Source organism: Babylonia areolata, chromosome 2 (genome assembly GCF_041734735.1).
Source record: "Babylonia areolata isolate BAREFJ2019XMU chromosome 2, ASM4173473v1, whole genome shotgun sequence".
NCBI classification, from domain to species: Eukaryota; Metazoa; Mollusca; class Gastropoda; order Neogastropoda; family Buccinidae; genus Babylonia; species Babylonia areolata.
In genome coordinates, this window is record NC_134877.1 from 4,112,178 (window position 1) to 4,134,973 (window position 22,796).

At 39.9% G+C, this 22,796-nt stretch overlaps 2 protein-coding genes across 3 annotated transcripts in view; both read left to right on the top strand.

Annotated features, from left to right (window-relative positions):
- Positions 1–1,690: 1,690 nt before the first annotated feature.
- LOC143296576 (apoptosis-enhancing nuclease-like) lies at positions 1,691–8,147 on the top strand. Its single transcript, XM_076608602.1, has 4 exons — positions 1,691–2,625; positions 4,155–4,324; positions 5,105–5,270; positions 7,055–8,147. Exons 1-4 carry the CDS (start codon positions 1,935–1,937, stop codon positions 7,297–7,299), a joined length of 1,272 nt encoding a protein of 423 aa, XP_076464717.1. The 5' UTR covers positions 1,691–1,934; the 3' UTR covers positions 7,300–8,147.
- The window catches only part of LOC143296558 (autophagy-related protein 9A-like), a 47,227-nt gene continuing 27,266 nt past the window's right edge, over positions 2,836–22,796 (top strand). The window contains exons 1-4 of one of the 2 annotated variants that reach the window (XM_076608592.1): positions 2,836–2,863; positions 20,207–20,358; positions 21,362–21,470; positions 22,598–22,735. In XM_076608592.1, coding sequence (XP_076464707.1) covers positions 20,226–20,358; positions 21,362–21,470; positions 22,598–22,735 — 380 coding nt within the window. In that variant the 5' untranslated portion in view covers positions 2,836–2,863; positions 20,207–20,225. Of the gene's footprint in view, positions 2,864–15,230; positions 15,383–20,206; positions 20,359–21,361; positions 21,471–22,597; positions 22,736–22,796 lie in introns of those variants that run through there. The other variant, XM_076608584.1, reaches the window with a different exon arrangement.

Below are 22,796 nucleotides of genomic sequence, written 5' to 3' on the forward strand. Positions count from 1 at the left end.
GGGGAAATCCCACTGATTGCCGTGACAGACAAAGCTCAACGCCCGCACGGGGCTCCGGTGTCTGAGCCCTGATAGTTACCATTGTTTGCGAACTATGTTCCTGAGCCGATTTCCTTGGGGAGTGCCGCGGATTGGCCCGGATACGTTGCTGAGCCGCTATTTGTCTTTTGTTATTTTACTTGACTCGGTGACCCCAGTAAGAAGGCCACACAGGGTCTCACGTACTATATATAGGCTTGACGTTTATCCAAAGCTTATGCCTGCTTATGGAGGAAGTCACCATCTCTAAAGACCCTCTACAGGCACATAGACACACACGCCGGCAAACACTCACACGGACGTTGGCACCCGTGACACAGAGACACAGACACACTGACAGACACACACTGACACAGACACACACACACACACACAGACACACACACACACACACACACACACACACACACACACACACACACACACACAGCGCCTACATATAAAAATAATAATAATAATTAATTAAAAACTGAAAAAAAGGTGGTAGCACGGGAGACTAATGCCGCTTGACTGATTTGATAGGGTGTTGTTTTTTTCTAGAGTTGTTTCCCGTGGACCGCTCTTCCGCTTGGACGGGACTGCAGGATCTGGTTATTCGATGTGACTTTTGAAGAAAGAAAAGAAATAGTAACGCCCGATGACGTCACTACAGCTTACCCTAGGAAAGACCGGCTGTGTAAAGCATGTGGAGTTATAGAGGATGAACTGCATTTTCTGGACAAATGTAGCCTGTGCGAACTCTGCCGGACTCAACTGACTTGAGATCAGTCTTGCCTACTAACAGTTAATTCCCAGTCTTCGAATCATTGGCCAGATGGCACTGGCAACACAATAATCCAAAGGCCGGGTTCTCTGTTACCATTAAGTTATTTCCAACCAGAACTGGCAAAATATACATATGAATGCTTCAACTGAGTTCGCAATCCATAAGTATGTCTTGTGGAATATTGTGCATGTGCTCCAACTTATTGCTTTTATTTTTTGTTTGTTTGTTGTGTTTAGTTTATAGTGTCCATAATTCCTATGATGGGTTTTACGGCAATTAAGTGAGTTCTGAGTTCACACAGCGCGCGCATTTAAGACTCAGTGAAAAAGCGAGCCGGTGATAACACGGGAGACTAACGTTGCTGGACTGATTTGATTCTGGAATTTCTAGAGTTGTTTCCCGTGGACCGTTATCACGCTTGAACAGAAGGCGAGGCTCTGATGTGACTTTTGAGAAAGAAGAAAAACAGTAGCGTGCACGTATGCACGCACGCACCCCCACACCTACCTTACACACACACGCGCACGCGCGCGCGCGCACGCGATAATTATACGATTTTATTTTTTACTAGCTGTTGGGTGAATAGGGAGAGACAACGCTCGGGAAAATGGAAACGTTATAAACGCCAACATCAAACAACTGTGTGTGTGTGTGTGTGTGTGTGTGTGTGTGTGTGTTATTGTTGTTGTTGTTGTTGTGTTTGGTGTTGTTGTTTTTTTTTTGGTTTTTTGTTTTGTTGTTTGTTTGTTGTTGTTTTTTTTTGGGGGGGGTTGTTGTTGTTGTTGTTTTATACGACATTGGATGATTTGGAGGTAACTGTAGACTGAAGAAAACCACATCTACTTTCCGAGTGAAACAATTGGCATTTCCGGTTTGGAACTTCCGTTTGTGCAAGGAGGACATGTGGCACGAAGACTACATCTGATCGTGACATAATGAGATGAAATTTCTGTGTCACGTTTTGCTTGTCAAACAGATTTACGCGCGAAACTTGTAGCATGTAATCTCCAGTCTACCGTTTTGTTTCGCATGGGCGTTTTCCAAATGTTTACAGTTGTGAGCAATGGCAGACTGAGAAGTTCTTGTGAGTTTTAACATAACCAGTTTACACACAGTAATACTAATATCGATGGATCAGGGTCTGTTTGTGATGGTCGACAGTGATATCGAGGAGGAAGAACTAATGTCTTTCATCTCCCAGAAGCGAATAAAAATGAAGAAAGCTTGCAGACAACGGACAGTGAACAAAGACAGCGAAAAGATGTCGTCTGTGTCTTCTTCTCCAGCATCATCATCACCACCACCAGAAAGCGATGATAACGCTTCAACATGTTCGTTGTCATCTACAGGTTTTGTCCCATTTCATGTGACACAGAGCAAGCTAAAAAGACAACGCATAGATGATAACAGAAATGAAACGGTACAACGCAGTAAAACAATAAGACTTGACAATATTTCATCTGCTTACTCTGACAGCAAGAACAGAGAAGTGATAAGGAAAACACCAGCCCCAAGCTCTTGGCACAGTGTGAATTCATCTCATTATATTTTCAGTGATGATGATGATGATGACGATGATGAAAATAACAGTGTGTGCAAAGTCAGTAACAGAAATTTCCTCCCAAAAAAGCACAAAACTTCGCTGAAGACTCATGGTGCTAGAAATGGTCTTCAATCATCATTGTGCTTGACTGGTTGCAAATCATGCAAAGAATATTCCTTGCCAAATGTTTCTGAACAGGAGAGCAATGAAATGGACTGTTACCTTGCTCTGGATTGTGAGTTTGTGGGTGTTGGACCCAATAATAAGAGTGCTCTTGGTGAGTGAATCAGTGGTAGTTGGTATTTTAGTTTATCACTATCAGACAGTGATTTAGTTTTGTGTCTGGACTTATGGAAGTTATGCTTAAAAATTCACTTTTTTCAATTAAGAACTGTGAGTTTAACAATAACAAACTTTTTTTTCCTGTAGTTTCATTTTCTCCGCATAGGCGGATAGTAATTTGCACAGGCAGGAAATGTCAGACCCCTGCCGGAGTCTGCACTAGTTGGGTCACGGTAAGTATGTTATTTAAACGTACTTTTAGATAGAAAATTTCCTTTTTCTTTTACAGTTTGTTTTTAGTACAAAATCAATGGATGGCATTAAAATGGGACATATATATTTGGCTGTTTAATACTTATCACTTGATAGCTCAGAGTTACATTTCAATCATCAATTGTAAATTCTTTTAAAATAAAAAATAAAAAACTCAAGGATTTGGAGGCTGTTTTCAAGTAACAAAGTTCTCATATTTTGTACACCATTTGTACAGATTTTGACCCTGTTTTGTTTTGTTTTAATAAAGATAATATACATATTTTATAGCAATAATCCTGTGACTACTTTTTTTTTTCTTTTTTTTTTTAAACTTTGAGCTTGACTTGACATTGAAACTGGCAGCTCACAAAAATGTGTGTATGATTACTTGTGGAAATTTTGACATTTTTCCATTGTTCAGATATATTCGATTTCAGTTCAGTTCAATTCAAATTACATTTTTTTCATCTCACATGAAACAATTTTACAATAACTACTATTAACTAGAAAGTAATATTAGTAGTTAGTACTGGCATAGTTTACTAGTACTACTGTGTCACATTAGTACTACATATACTGGCACTAGAACTTAATTGAAGTAAATTATTTGAGAGGTACACAGTCACCACCCCACCACCCACACACCCATGTACACAAATCATGTTATATTGCACACACATGTCAGCAAGGCAATACTATATTATAAACAAAACCACAACTGTGTCACACAGTCAGATAATGGCATATTCCTTATGCATACTGACATACTTACCTAGATATACATGCAGTGATGCATACACACAACATATATATATAATTATGATTTTATATACACATAATACACATAACAAACGCACACATTTATGTGCTTACTTATATATACCCCCTCGTTTATACAGAACACATACACACAGTGACACACACACACACACACACACACACACACACATATATATATATATATATATATATATATATATATATATATATATAATCTTTAGCTTAATCACCAGAGAAATGTGCAGATGAGATCAGATAGAAGTATAGTAATTAGTACATTTGAATTTTGATATTGTGATGTAGACAACTGACCAAGATGATTTGAACAATTGAAATGGCATAACTGATTAACTCATTAACTGATAATGATCAAGCGAACACTCATTTGTCTGTAGTGTAAACAGTGCTTAATACATGTAATATATAATTCTGAAACACTGCTCAGCAGTTATCTGTCTAAGAAAAAAAAGTGTTTTTTTTCTTTTTCAGGTCGTTGCAGCATTGTGGATCACCGAGGGCATATTTTGTTTGACCGGTTTGTGAAGCCTCCAGATAAAGTCACCGACTATCGCACACGATGGAGTGGGCTTCGTCCTCATCATATATGCTCAGGAATTCCTTTCATTGCTGCCCAAGAAATGATAGCGGCAGTCATTAAGGTAAAGCGCTGGTGGATGTTTACGTTAAAGCGCTGGTGGATGTTTACGTTAAATGTAAATTGATTTATGTGGGTCTCACTCTCACTAGTTAATATTACTGACCATTATTAGTATACATGTATTACCATGTCATTACCATGTCCAGTAATCAGTATTAGCCATGTCTTTATGTTGAATCACATTATTTATAAATATAAGACACACACACACACACACACACACACACACACACACACACACACACACACACACACACACACACAATGGGGACCTTACTTTTAAAAAAAACATCAGTTACGGTAGCCTTTCATAGAGGAAACATAAAGGCTTGTTCATTTTGAAATGCAATATTTCCACTTAATCAATCATGTTGCATACAGTAAAGTAGTTTAACTAAAGGAGTACTGGTGGTTCTGTGTTTCATCTCTTTTTTTATATATTAAAGGAAGCTGGTGTCTGTCTTGGTCTTGCTTTCAAGTTTCAATTCAATTTGAGGATGTTTTCAAATATTCTATTTCTGTATTTTCATAGTCTTGACATGAATTTTTGTTTCAAATTAAACTATATTACATTGACAGACCAATGGTTGGTAGATAGACAGATAGGACAGAGTATATATCCTAAGATATATTAAAAGAGAGAGAGAGACAGAGGTATCAAATATATATATATATAGAGAGAGAGAGAGAGAGAAAGGTAGACAGAGAGAGAGAGAGAAAGATCTATACAATGTAAGTGAAAGACATAAAATTAACACACACTGTTTTTTTTTTGTTTCAGGACAAAGTGGTGATAGGCCATGCTGTACACAATGACTTCCGAGTGATGGACTTGAAGCACCCAGTACACCTAATCCGAGACACTGCCAGTTGCAAGCTGCTCCGTGAAATGGCCAACCTGCCCAGCAATGCCTCTGCACTGAGGAAACTTACTTCGGCCTTGTTAGGTAAGTGTGAATGTCTCAGTATTGAGTTTATAAATACTTAAGAGAAATAGACATCTGTTTTAATGTCGTAAAAGCGGATTTTATAGACTCTAAGAGTAGTGTGTGTGTCATATAACACCGCAGAATTTTGGTGGAGGGTTGGGGGGGTTGGCGGTTGTTGTTTTTTTCATGCGACACGGTAATACTAGTAGGTCACAGTTTGCAAGAGACCAATGCTGAAGATATGAAAGCAGACCATATTCAACATTAGCTGAGGAATGACTCACTGTGTGTTTAAATCCACTCCCATGTCACAGTGCAACAGTTTGAGGTCACAGGTGGTGCAAAGTCCGATCAGCAGACTCAAATTCATGACAAGGAAAACAAGCTGCTTCTGTTGAGTTTGACTTTTTAAGTATCAGGATTACTATAAAACAAACTGTCGACAATGTCACAGTCTCTGAGTCAGAGACTGTCAATATATTTCCAATAAAACTTTTGAAATAGGAAGCTTGCCAAGAGGCAGGCATCACATCTTAAAAGAAAGCCATGTGCTTTTGTTTCCAGAATAACTGAAAATCACTACAGTATGTGACTATGTGGATATGTACACATATATAATGATGTATAAATTTGTATTGTATTTCAGTGTTGTATTACTCCTTTGTCACAATTGATTTCTCTGTGTGAAGTTCATGCTGCTCTCCCCAGGGAAAATGCAATGCAACAATGAGAGTGCCAACCTTTTTTTCTTTTTCTTTTTTTTTTTTACCTACAAGTGCATTTGTTTTCCTATCAAAATTAAATTTTAAATGGAATTTTACCAGGGACAGTCCTTCTGTTGCTGTGGGTTCTTTTATATGCGCTGAGTGCATGCTGCACATGAGACCTTGGTTTATCGTCTCATCCGAATGTCTAGCGTCCTGACCACCACTCAAGGTATAGTGGAGGGGGAGAAAATACTGTGGCATTTTCTTGCCGTGGGTTGTTTTACATGCACTAACTGACTGAGTGCATGCTGCACATGAGACCTTGGTTTGTCATCTCATCCAGATGACTAGCATCCAGACCACCACTCAAGGTATACTGGAGGGTGAAAAAATACTGGCGAGTGTGGGATTCTAACCAGTGTGCTCCGATTCTCTCGTTTCCTTGTTAGTGTTATCTATTGCTTGTAACTGTCTTTATCAGATTCTCAACATTGCTGTCAGTGTTATCTGATGCTTGTGTCTTTATCAGATTCTCAACATTGCTGTCAGTGTTATCTGATGCTTGTGTCTTTATCAGATTCTCAGTGTTGCGGTCAGTTTTAGCTGATGGTTGTGTCTCAGAATCCCAACATTGTCAGTGTTGTCTGACGGGCGCAATAGCCGAGTGGTTAAAGCGTTGGACTGTCAATCTGAGGGTCCCGGGTTCGAATCACGGTGACGGTGCCTGGTGGGTAAAGGGTGGAGATTTTTACGATCTCCCAGGTCAACATATGTGCAGACCTGCTTAGTGCCTGAAGCCCCTTCGTGTGTATATGCAAGCAGAAGATCAAATACGCACGTTAAAGATCCTGTAATCCATGTCAGCGTCCAGTGGGTTATGGAAACAAGAACATACCCAGCATGCACACACACACACACCCCCCTCCCCCCCCCCCCGAAAACGGAGTATGGCTGCCTACATGGCGGGGTAAAAACGGTCATACACATAAAAGCCCACTCGTGTGCATACGAGTGAACGCAGAAGAAGAAGAAGAAGAAGTCAGTGTTGTCTGATGCTTGTGTCTTTATCAGAACGCCATCGTCGTTTGTCAACAGGGCGGACAATACAGAAGAAGGAGCACTGCTCGGTGACGGATGCCCGGGCCTGTCTGGACCTGTTCCGCCTGGTTCGGACACAGTGGGAACCCACCCTCCTGGCCAAGTTCCAGCGACGGGCTGCACGCCATTCCCAGGGTGAGCCGAGGGTCACAGACCATGTCAGCAGCTCTGACCCTGAACTGTCGTCCTTCCTTGATGACCAGTATTGGCCAGATGAACTGTTTGAAGAATCTTTTGGATGATTCATAGTTTCAAGAGTTGTCAGCAATGATTTTGAGGAATGTTTCCAGATTTGTCGTCATTCTTGTTAGGTTGGGTGAGAGGGTTCAAGCAGTTAGGAGTATAAGTAGAAAAAGTACAGTGAACTATTCAACATAGTGTCACGAGTATGGATCCTTTTCTACACATACATATATTGTGCATGCATACACATGGGCGTGTAACTGATTTTCCTAGAGGGTCTTTTTTGTGTTGAAAAAGAAAGCCAGACTGAATAATAAAAACAAAGAGAAGAGCTAAAAAACAAACAACGTAAAAAAAGCAACCAAAAATGTCTGAGAATTAAGTTCTCAGCATGTGATCATTGATGGTTTACCTGTTGCTACAATATTCTTTCATTGAAACGTAAACAATTAAAGATACTTTTAGGTGTATAGCTCTTTTGGAACTTCAATGTGAAGTAAGCAGGATTATGATTATTGTGAATTACATTTTTGTTGTTGTTCAGACTGATTTAGACTGTAAAATTGTCAATGTTTTTCAAGCATCAGTTTCTTCATGGTAGGGATGCTGCAATTTACAAAATTGAACTTGAATTTAAAGAATGTTTTTGTGAGATTGATCACTTTTGTTCAGTGTTGTTTTTATTTTGGGGTTTGTGATTGTTGTTTTTACAACCTTTCTATTGGCACTTCTGCAACTCAGTGCTAATTTTGCATAGTTTGATAACTGGGTGTCTCATTATGTATGTATTTATTGTTACATCTGGAAGAAGTGTGATTGTTTGGTGATTAAAACTTTGAATGAAAATCTTTTTCTTTTTTTCTTTTTTCCAGTTAATTGTGAATGCTCTTTTTTTGATTGTTCCCAGTGAAGTTAGTGTACTCCGTTTCAACCATCGTGTTTTGGGCCACTGGTGAAAATACATGGAAATATTTTCACTCTCTGCCTTGTATTTTACATTCCGCAGTGCTATGTTTTGTGGGCTGAAAATTACGAGAACTGTTTTGCACTGTGGCAGTAGAGTTACAGTCCTTTCTTGTGCTTCACTCATTTGACACACATACGTTTTGCAGCGATAATCATCACATACCCCTGCTTGTGCCTTATACATCTTACTTTGTACCCTTTGAGAAAGGCGAAGGATACAATGTTTTTACACACCCTATTTGTTTTGTCATGAAGCTAGGCATCCTCAGGTTATTCCAAACATTGATTATCCATTTGGAACTTGAAGATCTCTTGGAATTTCAAGCACTTATGCTCCTGTAGCAAAAGAGTGGTGACTTTCTGCAGGCATCTGGTTCTGTTTTGACTCATGCCACACAGTGAGAACCCTAGATGCACATACTTTGGGGATTCTTTTCACTTTCATGCCTCATGATGATTATCATGGAATTTTGTTCCACCCCACACGGCTGCTCAGCCGAGCACAAAATCCACCTCTTTAGTTTCCGAGCAGCGTCTAGCGTCTGGGGTCAAACTTTTTTTAATGCCAGACTTTCCCACCACACTCTGCATTGGCCGGCGCTTTCACCGCGGTATTTCTGGCCCCGCGTGCCAAACCTGGACACTGCCTTCTTTGTTTCACTTGGTCCCGCAGCCCCTGCCCCACTTTTCTCACGCTTCCACAGCATCCACACATTTCCTGCAGCGATTACACTCGCCCTGCTCTCCATGCCCCTGCTGCTCACACTCACCATGCTACAGTGTGTTCCTTTAAACACTTGTTGTGCTGACAAGAAAAAATCTACTACTCAAAAGGGTGGGCTGATCTGCATGCAGGCATGCTAAATGTTCTGGTGATTTTTACGATTTCATTGTAATAAGCGTATGTTTTCTTAGAGAGGGATTTAAATTTTACGATTTTTGCGATCATGTTTCTGCTTGACCTCTTCTCTTTCTTCATGTATGTTTCAACCGTTGCCGCAACAATTGCTATGTAAGAAAATATATTGTGTTTGGAGTCAATGGAAAGCTCATTTTGCATTCTTTGTAAAAACCCACTTCTTTTGTCGTTATTTCCAATCCATCCGGGAAGATGATGCGCGAAAGAAACAAAGCAGATTTACCGCTGAACAAGCGTACAGCGAGTGCCGCTGGCACGGCCTGTTTGTCAGCCGCGTTTATTTATATCCATGCCCTACTTCCTGGGTTCATGAACTTTCGCTGGGCCAACTAAAGTGCCAGCACTGAACATCCGTGCCCAGCATATCATCATGGGTTGAAAAACACTTGACATCTTCAAAAGCTTGTAGCTCATTTGCTGTTGGACATGCATGCTTGAAATTTCAGGACGTGCTCTGATTCTTTATAGGCAGTGTATGGAATGATTTCAGATTGTTAATCATTCAACAACAACAAAAAGTAACAAATGAAGATGGGTGCAGTAGTGTTGGACTTTCAACGTGAGAGTCCTGATTCGTTCCTGGTGTTGGTGCCTGATGAGTGAAGGGCAGCGATTTTTCTGATCTCCCAGGTCGACACAGTTATGTGCCAACCTGCTCCTGCCTTTTCCCCCTTAGTGTGTATACACATGCAAAAGATCAAATTGAAAACCTACATTAACTAAGGATCCAACAATTCATGTCAGTGTTTAGTCGGGTGTGGAAACTGGAAATTATTCAGCATTACAGCCCGAAAATGGAGAATGTTTAACGAGAGGAAGGGTTAATACTGTCAGTCATGTTTCAGCCCACTTGTGGAGACAAGTGAACATGGAAGTTAAAACACTTGAATGCGGAAAAAGCAGAAAGAAAAAAAAAAACAGAGAAATGATCTGCTTAAAAAAAGTTTTTTCTCATACTTTTTTTCATTACCTTTTTTTTTTCTTTTTTTTTTTACCCACAAAATGCTGGAAGAGAAACACTAAATAATTTTTTTTCTACCCATGAAACAAACACACTGAGGCAGACCGCATACAAACTTGAATTTCACTTTCCATTTACAAAATGCCAAAGGCACATAGATACATTAGTGAAAAATGTGTTCTGCTAATTGAATTTCAAAAATGGAAGGAAGGAATTTTTGTTTAATGTCCCGTCACACATATCGGTGATTGAAGACATTTTGTAAAAGTATTTATGAATACATCTGTGTATTATCGGTTAGAAGGGGTGGGAGATGTGGATGAATGGAGGGTTGGGGGAAACTGGGCAAATGAGGGTAAAAATGTGGGTGAAATTTGAAAGAAAAACAAAACAAACAAACAAACAAACACAAAAAAAAACCCTCTAAATACAGTTACAGGAAATTACTTAAAGGACTTCATAAAAGAGAAGTCGTTAAACTGACAAGCGAAACAACTGATAATGAATGCAAAAAGTCAAAAACATCAAAGTTCTCAGTCACTTGTGAAGACACACTTTCGTGTACAAAAGGCTTCATCAAGCTACAGTGAAAAATTATATGCTCAATTGTCAGGTTATTAAAGCATATACACTTGACATTAGAACAATACTTGGTCAAAAATGGGTTCACTCACTTTATCTCCCTTGTTCCTTCCTTCCATCTGCATGGACGAACATAATTATCTTAAGCTGTGAAAGCAACAAAACCATCTTTCCAGCATGATTGATGTCAGACATCATTATTGGCTGCATTGCTCACTCTCACACTTCCTGTCCCACAAAAAGCAAACAGGGGAAAAATTACACACCTGTGCTCACACCAGTGCATACACAAACACACACACTGCTTTGAATGCCACAAATAAAGAATTGGTTGCATGTTTCAGTTTTGATACAGATGAATTTCTAACTCAAATCATATTTTTCAGTTTCTTTAGGAAGCGTCAGTGTGTTGGGATAATGCATATAATTATGCTACATCGCATCTTCTAGCCAAACGCCTAACCAGCAGCACAATTCCAACTGCTAATCATGCCTTGAATGTATGCATACATATTTGTGTATGAATTAGATTGGATTTCTTCTACAGAATTTTCACAGAGAACAATACTTATGTTACCATGGGTTCTTTTACAGTGTGCCAAGTGTGTGCTGCACACTAGACCTCAGTTTATTGTCCAATCCAAATGACAAGACATGTTCAGTTTGAATTTCCAGTCTTCTTCTTCTTCTTCTGCGTTCACTAGTATGCACACGAGTGGGCTTTTACGTGTATGACCGTTTTTACCCCGCCATGTAGGCAGCCATACTCCGTTTTCGGGGGTGTGCATGCTGGGTATGTTCTTGTTTCCATAACCCACCGAACGCAGACATGGATTACAGGATCTTTAACGTGTGTATTTGATCTTCTGCTTGCATATACACACGAAGGGGATTCAGGCACTAGCAGGTCTGCACATATGTTGACCTGGGAGATCATAAAAATCTCCACCCCTTACCCACCAGGCGCTGTCACCGTGATTCGAACCCGGGAGCCTCAGATTGAAAGTCCAACGCTTTAGCCACTCGGCTATTGCACCCGTCAAATTTCCAGTCAAATGTGGGGAAAAGGGCAAGACCAGGAATCAAACCCAGACCCTCTCATGCACCATGTTGGCAGATAAACATCTTAACCACATATTTCTTCTAATAAAAAAAAAAAATTAGTAGCGCCCAATAGGTGACACAAACCCCTGACCCTCAGATTAGATTCAAAGTTTGAATACTCTGTATTCTCCAAGCTAACCAGGCTGCCAAAAAATAACCGGCTTGTTTGAGATTCAAACCCCTGGACCAGTGAGCCAGCCAACTCCAGGTTCTCTCAAAGTGTGTAAAACTAAAAGGCATCTGGAATGGAACTCCTGAACTGACCATGGATACTTAAAGATCTGCCCCATAATGATAATAATACATAGCTTTTCTATGGTGCAATATCCAGCACCAAAGCTGCTCAAAGCGCCTTACTTAATAGTTGACTATAAACATGTCTTAAAAAACATATCAACCGCTATCTGACAATGGAAAACATCCAGTGTGTTCATATGAATGCAAAAGCACGCTAAAGATTATAAAAGCTTTGAAACAAATAAGGCTTAGATTAAAACAAAATGCATTTTATAGAACACACACACACACAGAGATATATAAATGTCCCTCCCTTACAGACACACACACACTGACATTAAATATCAACTGCACTAAAAACAAAATTGCATAAGAATTAAAATATTTCTTATTTTCTAACATAGAATTCTGTTCAGACACACTAACATGCCTACACATTTACACACGCGTACCAGAGCATTGTAACCTCACAAACGCACGCACACATGCACACACACACACACACACAGGCCCATCAAAAATAACCAGATAGAAAAAATGACATCACATCTAAGACAGAAACTACATAAAATGCACAATGCATTAAAACAGGACTATAAAAATACTAGCACAAAGATACTTGCCAACAAGCATACCTTGGTTTAACTCACTCAGTACGGCCAGTCCTTTCTTCTCCTCTACACAGACCCCTCGGATGTCCAGTGGGTGTCTGAATGACCCACCCTTTAGCTTCCGTCGTCAGAACTGTGGTATTCTTTGTCAACATTCACCTCTTCAGTATAAGAGCGTTCCGCTTGCAATATTTTGATGATGGTAATTGGGATAAAACACTGTTAACGTCGTCTCTTTCGCCGTTCGTATGGAGAGAGTTAACCATTCTGCCCAGAACAAAAATGCTTACGGAAAAGTTAAGTTTTCAGATCTGACTTAATGGAATGAATTGAAAAGAAGACGTTCATCTGTCATGATAGTTTTCTTCAGAAGGGATATTGCTTCTCTGGAAAGGTCACTTATCACCTAACCATGTTTGCCTTTTTGCAAAAATCAACGACAAAGTCAAATCAATCAAATGAAAAACAAAAGAAAAAAAAAGGAAAAAGAAACAATGGTATTTACCCTGTGACATTTTTCATAGCACAAAACATATTCAAAGGTAAATGCTTGGATTTACCAGGCACAATCACTTCACTACTGACCCCATGAAGATTTTCCTATAATGTTCTAACAAAAGTTTGTTTTCAGGTCATGAACTAAAGAAACGAACAAAACAAAAACAGAAAAGGTTTATTTGATTTTCAAAGGTAGACTTTTTCGATTCCTTGTTTTTGCTTCTATATTGTGTAGATTTTTTTTCCTATGAATTATCTGGTTTCTGAACCAGGATGACCTCTGTTGTCGACTACCACATGAACTGAAATAGCACTTGGGGGAGAGGTGTATATTCCATTGTCCCTTTTTTGTAGGCAGTCAGCGCACAACAAAATCAAGGCTTCAACTGGAAAAATGATTTTACATTTCGTATGGTAACCCTTTTCTATTTCAAGCCTTTTTTCCTCAATTGTGGGAGCTAATCTATTGAAGTGGAGATCACTAGCCCAAGATGATATATGACGCTTGAGAATATTCCTCTTAATTCAAAATGCTTTCATGAAGTGACCAAAATCAAAGGGAAAATGGCAGAGAAAAAAAAAAATCTTGATCAACCACCAAATAAACACAAAACATTCGGATCTGTTACATCTCAGAAAGGGTGCAGACAGAGATAAAAGATATGTCAGTTTTGGAGCATTAATTGTAAGAGAAGTAAAACTGTTCCACAAAATAAGTTGATGTTGTTGTTTTTTTAATTCATTTTCCAACACCGGGAATAAGTTTGAATCCATTTAATTGTCTGAGAAGTAGTATCATGTAGTTGTTTAGAAGTAATACAGATCGACAGACGAACACATCTAGAACTGGGCTTGCAGCTTAGATGTTCCATGCCAGAAGTTTTGATCATTGGACTGAACAGAAATGGCATCTGACTTTTTGAAAGATGTATGAATTCCTCAGTTTGTCTAACACCATTCAACCCCAGCAAAAGGTTTTTATGTGTGCCAACTAAAAAATAAAAATAAAAAAAATAAAAAATTCAAAGAAAAAAAGAAGAAGAGAAAAATAGAAAGAAAATCAATAAAGAAAATTTTTAAAAAACCAAAAAAAAAACCCAACAACAAAAAAAAACCACTGTCAGCAAATGATTTTCATATTACTTTTTAAAAATAAAATAAAATAAAATAAATGTTGGTACTGGTTTCAGGTCTATTACATATTTTTTTTAACAAACTGTTTTATTTTCTTTATATCCAACAAAACAACAACAACAAACAGTAGCCTAAGCTATAGCCAGTGACACGCATTAATTAATGACATGTAATGATGATGATGATAATTATTAAGAAACCAGAACAACAGTGACAACATCAATAATTTATATGCTTGTCTCAGATACATGCATATCCGGTGATTGTCATTATTTTTTTTTTTTTTATGTCAATCTAGATGACATCATCTAGACTGACATTCACCAGATATGCATGTATGTACATGCTGAAACCAGCATATAATTGTTGTCAACATGCAGTCTCTTTTTTTTTTTCTTTTTTTTATTTTTTTTTTTTATTATCTCTTGGGCCGGGGTTGGATATCAACACAATGTGAGGTTTATCGTTTAGTTATTGTTATTTTCTTTAAACCAAAATATATCAAATATCAGGTTCAGGGATTCACAAAAACAAAACAAAACCCTATGAGAATTTCACTGACAAAAATGACATTCACACACACACACACACACACAAACACATGTCATATTTTCTTTGTTGAGCCTGGTGTTCGTCGCTTAATAATAACCCGTGCCCTGTACGCATTTTACTGTTCGTTCATACTTTTGTTTTTGTCTGTGAAAACAGCGAGTTCGGCTTGTGTTCTTTGTTTCCATCCTTGCCTGCCCGAAAAAAATATTGGTCAGACACACACCACCCCTCAACCACAACAGCTGTATCAGAAATTATTATTTGTTTTAAAATTGACTCTAACGCTTTTTTGGAATGTTTTTGGAATGGTCTTTTTGTAAAATAATTGGAAAGAATAAGATTCATCGACAATCGGTTCGTCATTCTGTTTTTGTGAGTCGGTTGTCATTTATATTCATTTACTGCGGTCCAGTCCACCAGCTCCCCTAAACTTCCGACCCTGGCCATTTGTTTTGATTTCCATCCAGAGACCTTTGTCTAATATTCCACCCGAGCGTTCTGCGTTGTGTTAAGTTTTTCTGACCAAACTTCAGGAGTTCGAAATGACTTGATTGTTCAGTGTCATTTTTCCGACCCAGGTAAGTCAGTTCTTGATGTGTTGTTGCTGAATGACATGCAGATCCATCCTTTCGTTTTCGACACTGCTTGTTGCATGAATGGACCGATTGAATATAATACTGCGTCGTCAAGACTGCACAAGCACATTAATTCGTGAAATAAAGTGATATTGGTTTTTAATTATTTTGCTACTTAAATTCTTCTTGAATTATAGTTTTAAAAAGCATATAAGTTTGTAAAGTGTAAGTTTTTACTTTTTGAGTTGATTATGTCACCCCAGTACGCGTTCTCAGGAAATAGGTCAATAGTGTTTGGAGTCTGAAGAAAGAGTAAAATCTGTGGCTTTTTCGGAGCAGTCCTACCACGTGTTTACCAGTGCAACCGACGGATTCGTGTATAAGAATGGATGATTATATCAGCAGGTACTGTAAAGAATACATATTTTTACTGTTCTTGTCCACTTTGTCAAATTCAGATGCATGCATTATGGTGATTGTGTCCATAAGTATACTTTAATATCTAGCATGAATTGTGGAAATCCAAGCAGTTCACCCGCCATTTCACAAGAGTGGCATTTCTGCTTATGAAACTCATTCACTGTGTTGAGAGAGGATGTTTCTGAAGAAAGTTTTCATTCAGTGCTGGAGTTGGAGAGACAAACTGTATAGTGTATAAGGCTGAGTGCAGGTTTTGTCAAACATGTGCTCATAGGTCAAGTTTGCAGATGACTCCGGACTGATGTGACTGATTACTGATGACAATTACTATGACTACTGAAGAGAATTTGAAAAATTTGTGAACTGTTTTGATGAATATTACCTTGCACTGAATGTTGGCAAAACTAAAGAACTTGTAATTGATTTCAGGAAAAAGAAACCATGCTTAAGTGAAATCATCATTAAAATTAAATAGAAATGAAGCGGTTGAACAAGTATACTCATACAAATACCTTGGTGTGATACGATGATTATATGTGTGTTCTTTTAATACAAATACCTACATGTGTTACTCAACAGTTTGTGAATGGAAGACATAATAAATGGCTTATGAAATTTCAAAACTACCCTTTTCATGCATGCATCTCTTTCATACCCTTTTTCTTTGTCTGCATTGCATCCCATGCCTGCACCACAATAATGTATGGGATAATCCATGCATTGTGCTGAATCATTGCAGTCATTTCATCTTTGCATTTTTATGCAAGTCTGATGTGATGACATTTTGGGCAAGTATTACTGGTCTCCTCTGTAGTTTGATGCCAAGGAAACAAACAACAAACTAACTACCTAAATACTTGCACAGAAAACCAGTAAATGAGTTATAGTGCATATGAAAAGTGATCTGTCCCATTGCTTGTGTGTTAACTGCAGTGGAACACAGTGTTTCTCTCTCTCTCTCTCTGTGTGTGTGTGTGTGTGTGTGTGTGTGAGGTCTACAAAGAAGGTGGTATGGCGCTGACTGAGAAACTTCATCAGCTATTCCAGCTCATCTGGCAGCATGAGGCAGTTCCACAGGACTTCAAAGACGCTTCCATCATACACCTGTACAAGCGCAAAGGAAATGGTCAGGCCTGTGACAACCATCGTGGAATATCCCTGCTGTCCGTCGCAGGCAAGACTCTGGCCATAGTGCTACTCAACCGTCTCATAGCGCACCTTGAGCAAGGTCTCCTACCAGAGAGCCAGTCTGGCTTCCGGAAAGAATGCGGGACTATCGACATGGTGTTTGCTGCCAGGCAGCTCCAGGAGAAGTGTCAGGAACAGAACGCCGACCTTTACTCCACCTATGTCGATCTGACCAAGGCCTTCGATACTGTTAGCAGAGATGGCCTTTGGAGAATCATGGCGAAGTACGGATGTCCCAGAAAGTTCATCACCATCATACGGCAACTACACAATGGGATGCTGGCCCGAGTCCAAGACAACGGTGAGACTTCAGAACCATTCCCTGTCTCCAACGGAGTCAAGCAAGGGTGTGTTCTTGCCCCCACCCTGTTCAATCTCATGTTTTCAGCCATGCTGACAGATGCCTTCAGAGATGCTGACGTAGGCATTTGCATCGGGTACCGCACAGATGGCTCACTCTTCAACCTCAGGAGGCTTCAAGCAAAAACCAAGGTGAGGACAGACACCGTCAACGACTTCCTGTTTGCTGATGATTGCACTCTCAACGCTGCCTCCGAAGCTGACATGCAACACAGCGTTGACAAGTTCTCTGGTGCCTGTGACAAATTTGGCCTCACAATCAGCACAAAGAAGACTGAGGTGATGCACCAGCCAGCTCCAGGAAAGCCTTACGTTGAACCAAACATCTTCATCAACGGGCAACGACTGAATGCGGTGGACAAGTTCACATACCTGGGCAGTACACTCTCTTGCACAGTTGTCATTGATGACGAGGTGAATGCCAGACTTGCCAAAGCCAGCGCTGCCTTCGGCAGACTCCATAAGAACATTTGGAACAAGAGAGGCATCACCCTGGAGATGAAGCTCAAAGTATACAAGGCCATAGTTGTTACCACACTGCTCAATGGATGTGAATCATGGATGGTCTACAAACGCCACGCCAAAAAGCTGAACCACTTCCACACCACCAGCCTCAGAAAACTTCTAGGCATAAAGTGGCAAGAGAAGATCCCTGACACAGAGGTGCTCACTCGTGCAAACTTACCCAGCATCTACACCATCTTGATGCAGGCCCAGCAGCGCTGGGCAGGCCATGTAGTTTGCATTCCAGACCACCAGCTCCCCAAGAAACTGCTGTACAGAGAACTCCAGCATGGCAAACGCTCCCATGGAGGCCAAATAAGCGCTTCAAAGATACTCTGAAAGCTTCTCTGAAGGCCTTCAGAATCAGCCACGACACATGGGAGCTGAATGCAATGGAGGCACCAAAGTGGCGTTCAGCTGTCCACAAAGGCGCCAAATCCTGTGAGGCCAACAGAATCGCTGCAGCAGAGCAACGCAGACAGGCCAGGAAATGCAGTGCCAGCAAGTCTCCGACAGCCGCCACCATCCCCTGTCCACACTGCGTCAGAACCTTCCGGGCGCGGATTGGCCTGACCAGTCATCTTGCGCACCCACAGAGCCCAACCCACCCACCCCCAGGATGACTAGATGGTCCTTGTCGATCCTGACAGACGAACCACAGTGTGCGTGTGTGTGTGTGCGTGTGTGTGTGTGTGTACATGCTTAGCAGCATATTGTATCTCTCTGTGTCAAACACATGCACAACCTTATAATGCACACACGCACACACACACACACACACACACACACACACACACACACACACACACACACACTGTCACCTTGACGCACACAAACGCTGAACCAAGAAGTATCAACTCTCAGTAAACCCAAATCTACCTTGAAAACCATCCTTCCCTGACTTCCATATCACAGGAAACGTAGATTTATTAAATGGTCAACCATGAAGATGAATTTCACCAGATCACTTACTGCCCACTCCACTTTTATCACACTAGTCACAGTTTGTTTTATGCTTCCTGTATGAACACTATTTGCAGTTTGGATTATGGCTTTGCATTAGATAATGTAGTGTGATAGATATGCATACTAAAGCTTATTTATGCTTTTGTCACAACAGATTTGTCTGTATGAAATTTAGGCTGCTATCCTCTGGGAGAGCACATTGCTGTGTGTACTAGTGTAGTGCCACCCATATGTTTTCTTTTTCCTGTCTGCTGATGTATTTCTACTTACCAAAGTGAATTTTTCTGCAGAATTTAGCTTCAGACAACTGTTTTGTTGCCGTGGGTTCTTTTACATCCTCTTTTAGTGGTTAGACCTCAGTTTATCACCTCTTCCAAATGACTAGCATCCAGACCATCATGTCAAGTCAGGGAGTCAGTCAGGTCTAGTGGAGGGAGTGAAAATGCTGATGATTTTACCCATTGGGCTCAGATTATCTCGTTTCCAAGACAGACGTGCTTCTACATGGTCACTACTTTTATTTGTGGGTGCAGGTGAGAAGATGGGATTATAGGAATCTGTGCACGTGATAGACTATGTGTGTGAGTGTAGACTCTGTGTGTGTGTGTGGGGGGGGGATTGAAAATGAAATTGTTTACTGTTTCAGGGTAATTTTCCCTGGTCGAGAATAATGAATGTATGCTTGAACAGGAAATGTTTCCTTATCAGCAATCAACAGCAACAGCAACAAGAACACACACGCACGCACACACGCACATTGAGCAGAGTAGAACTGAATGCTCAACTGAAGGCTTTAATGTGTGTGGATCTGATTTGTAAAACGTGAACAGTTAGTACACAAATCTGAAGCTCATCCAAAAATTAATGAACAGAGATCATGATTTTGGTGAGTTGAAGGGCAGCTAAGAATAGACGAGAACGTGACACTCCCGGGATTGGGAAAATCCGCAAATAAGCCGCATCATTGTATAAGCCGCAGAGGTTGAAGCTGGGAGAAAAAGTCGTGGTTTATAGACCGAACTTTACGGTACATTGATGCTGTTTCAGTGTCTGAGTATCCTTCAGTTTTCTTCCTTGATATGGAGGTCCGAAAATCAGTCTTCACCCAAAACTACCAAAAACTGTTATTTTCTTCTACCTATTTGTTGGATGTATAGCAATAAAAGGAAAACAAGACTGCACAAACAAGACACTCTATACTAAACTGCAAATACAAAGTAAAGAAAGTGAAAGTAGTTTCCTTTCAAAGAACCCTCCAGAAAAAGGAGAAAATGAATTGCAGTTTCTTTCTAAGAGACTTATCTGGTGAGGAGGTTAAAGAGAATGGATACAAGTATTCCACAAATTTTGTTTTCTTGATTTGTGAATAGGTCTGTTGTTACATTGCAGCTTCATTGATCCGTGGGATATGGCCAGGTACGAGTCGGAGTATCAGGCCCTGGGACCCTATGAAGAGGAGGAGGAAGATGAGACTGATGAAAATGAACTGCCTGTGACTGAGCAGGATGTCCTCGTTCACGTCTGTCCTGAAAGCAACAAAGGTATCAACAAAAAGAACGGCTGGTGCTTTTGTTTGTTCTTTTCTTTGGGGGGGGTAGAGATTGAATGGCGGTGAAGGGGAGGGGTAATCATCAAATAAGGATGTATGTATTTTCATTGTGTTTTGATTTCTTTCCTTTTGCTCATGTTTTACTTCATTAGCTTTAGTCCCTCTTTGGGGTGAATGTTGGTTGTGAAAAAGCATGTTATTTGCTTATGTTATCTGTTACCCTTGATTATAAAGCATTTGTCTTGCCTTGTCTTGTTTTCTCTTGTCTTTTTTTTTTTTTTAATATAAATTACTAACTACTAAGACTGTAAGATTGAGAGAAGTTGCAGAAACTGCTCAGGAAGACCTAAGGGAGGGAGATTTAAAAGATGGGGAGAGTGCAGGGAGAGATGGAAGCTAGGAAAGGAATCTAGATGGAAGCTAGAATAGAAAGGAATCTAGATGGAAGCTAGGAAAGGAATTGAGGGCAGAGAGAATAGAGCATGTGAGAGGATGAAAAGAGGTTGATGATGATTTTTTGAACATTTTTTAAAAATTTGGTAATGGATGATAAGGTGCACTTTGCTGTGTACTTTGGCCACAGCTAAATTCTTTGTGTGTGTGTGTGTGCAGATATTTTGTAATTGTAATTGATTATAATCAATTCATTTTGTTGAACTGGAAATTAAGAACAGAATTAAGTTCATGTGCACTTGGATGATTGAAGTCTCTGGGAAACAATACAAGCAGTTGAGTTGACTTTCTTTGATTCCATATAAAAGAAAGAAAAACAGTGATTGTCCATTGGTTTTGATAATCTGGCATTTTAAAAAGATGAACACTTAATCTCAGAGTGCTAATAATTTCTTGTCAGGTCAGTTGAATGTCTTGATTTGTCAAGCCCATCAGTATGATGGTTTATGTTATAGTTAAAAATGAAAAATAAAAAGCTGGACAAAGCAAGGTGCTGTTGTGTTTTGATTTATCATTTTATGTCAAACAAAAATATCTTGCAGGCAACTGGAACCACATTGAAGATCTGGATGACTTCTTCACACGAGTATATAGTTATCACCAGAGGGGTGGTTTCATCTGCATGATCTTGGAAGACATCCTTCAGTTGTTGTGAGTTGTTAAAAAACAGATCTGTATATTTCCTCAGTTCCTGTCAGCCTTATATTGAAATTGTCTTCAAATGTTTCAGAAGATGACTGTTTCAGTTTCAGTTTCACTTTCTCAAGGAGGCGTCACTGCGTTCGGACAAATCCATACACGCTACACCACATCTGTTGAGCAGATGCCTGACCAGCAGCATAACCCAACGCGCTTAGTCAGGCCTTGAGTGCATGCTTACATATTTGTGTACCTATGAAAGTGGATTTCATTTTACATAATTTCGCCAGAGGACAACACTCTCGTTGCCATGGGTTCTTTTTCAGTGTGCCAAGTGCGTGCTGCACACGGGACCTCGGTTTATCGTCTCATCCGAAAGACTAGACGCTCAGTTTGATTTTCCAGTCAAACTTAGGAGAAAGGGCGAGAGCGGGATTCGAACCCACACCCTCACGGACTCTCTGTATTGGCAGCTGAGCGTCTTAACCATTCTGCCACCTTCCTCCTGATGACTGAGTGGATGACACTTTTTTTCCCATCGCAAGTTTGTTTTGTTTTGGTCATCGGTAAAGGAAAGCATGAAAAAAAAAGTTTTATCCCTTTTTTGGGATGGGAGGTTGTGTTGTTTTTGTTGTTGTTGTTGTTGTTGTTTTTCTCTTCTACATTGAAAATGGAATCATTATATCTTTGGATGAATCAAACTTTTCAGATGAATCACAAGGAAACTGAACTTTTTTTAATAAAAATATGTTTGCTGCTAAGTTGCATTCGTTTGATACTATGATCAAGGGATCGTTACTGTGGCTAGCCAGACCACCTGTTGCTTGACCTTCTTGCATTCACATATTTCACAGAGAAACTCTTCCCAGTGTTCAGCTATGGCCAGAGTGAATGGAAGAGGGTTAAGTGTTTGTGACCATGTTACGCTCATTTTGGTTTCAGCACCGGGCAATTTTTATTCCCCACTCAGAATATTTTTCTTAATTCATGCAAATCTCTATCCGAGACCTTCTCTCACAGGTTTCTTTCCACTCGACAGTTTGTTGTAATCTAGTACTTTGTGAATTCTCCTTAATTCATGTTTGAAATCGTCGGGCACTGTTCCCTGTGTTTTTAATTCTTAGAAAATTCTTTTGCAGCCAGTTTTTTTTCATCGCAACATGTGGTTACTTCATGGGCTATTGTGTGGATTACCCTGTGCTGTTCCAAGACAAGAACTCATCCCAAAAGATTCAGCTGAGTGACGCCATCCTGCCAGCTGACCAGTGCATTGCTGGGTCTGTTGCCGTTTTTAAGTGTTTTCTTCTTGTTATTGATGTTCTATTGTTTGCTTCTGAT

What these genes read in the sequence shown, in the direction of transcription:
- LOC143296576 (XM_076608602.1), top strand. Translation starts at nt 1,935, where the DNA reads ATGGATCAGGGTCTGTTTGTGATGGTCGACAGTGATATCGAGGAGGAA. An exon ending in CAATAATAAGAGTGCTCTTG is followed by an intron (nt 2,626 to 4,154) that starts GTGAGTGAATCA and finishes TTTCTTTTTCAG; the next exon opens with GTCGTTGCAGCATTGTGGAT. An exon ending in ACTTACTTCGGCCTTGTTAG is followed by an intron (nt 5,271 to 7,054) that starts GTAAGTGTGAAT and finishes GTTTGTCAACAG; the next exon opens with GGCGGACAATACAGAAGAAG.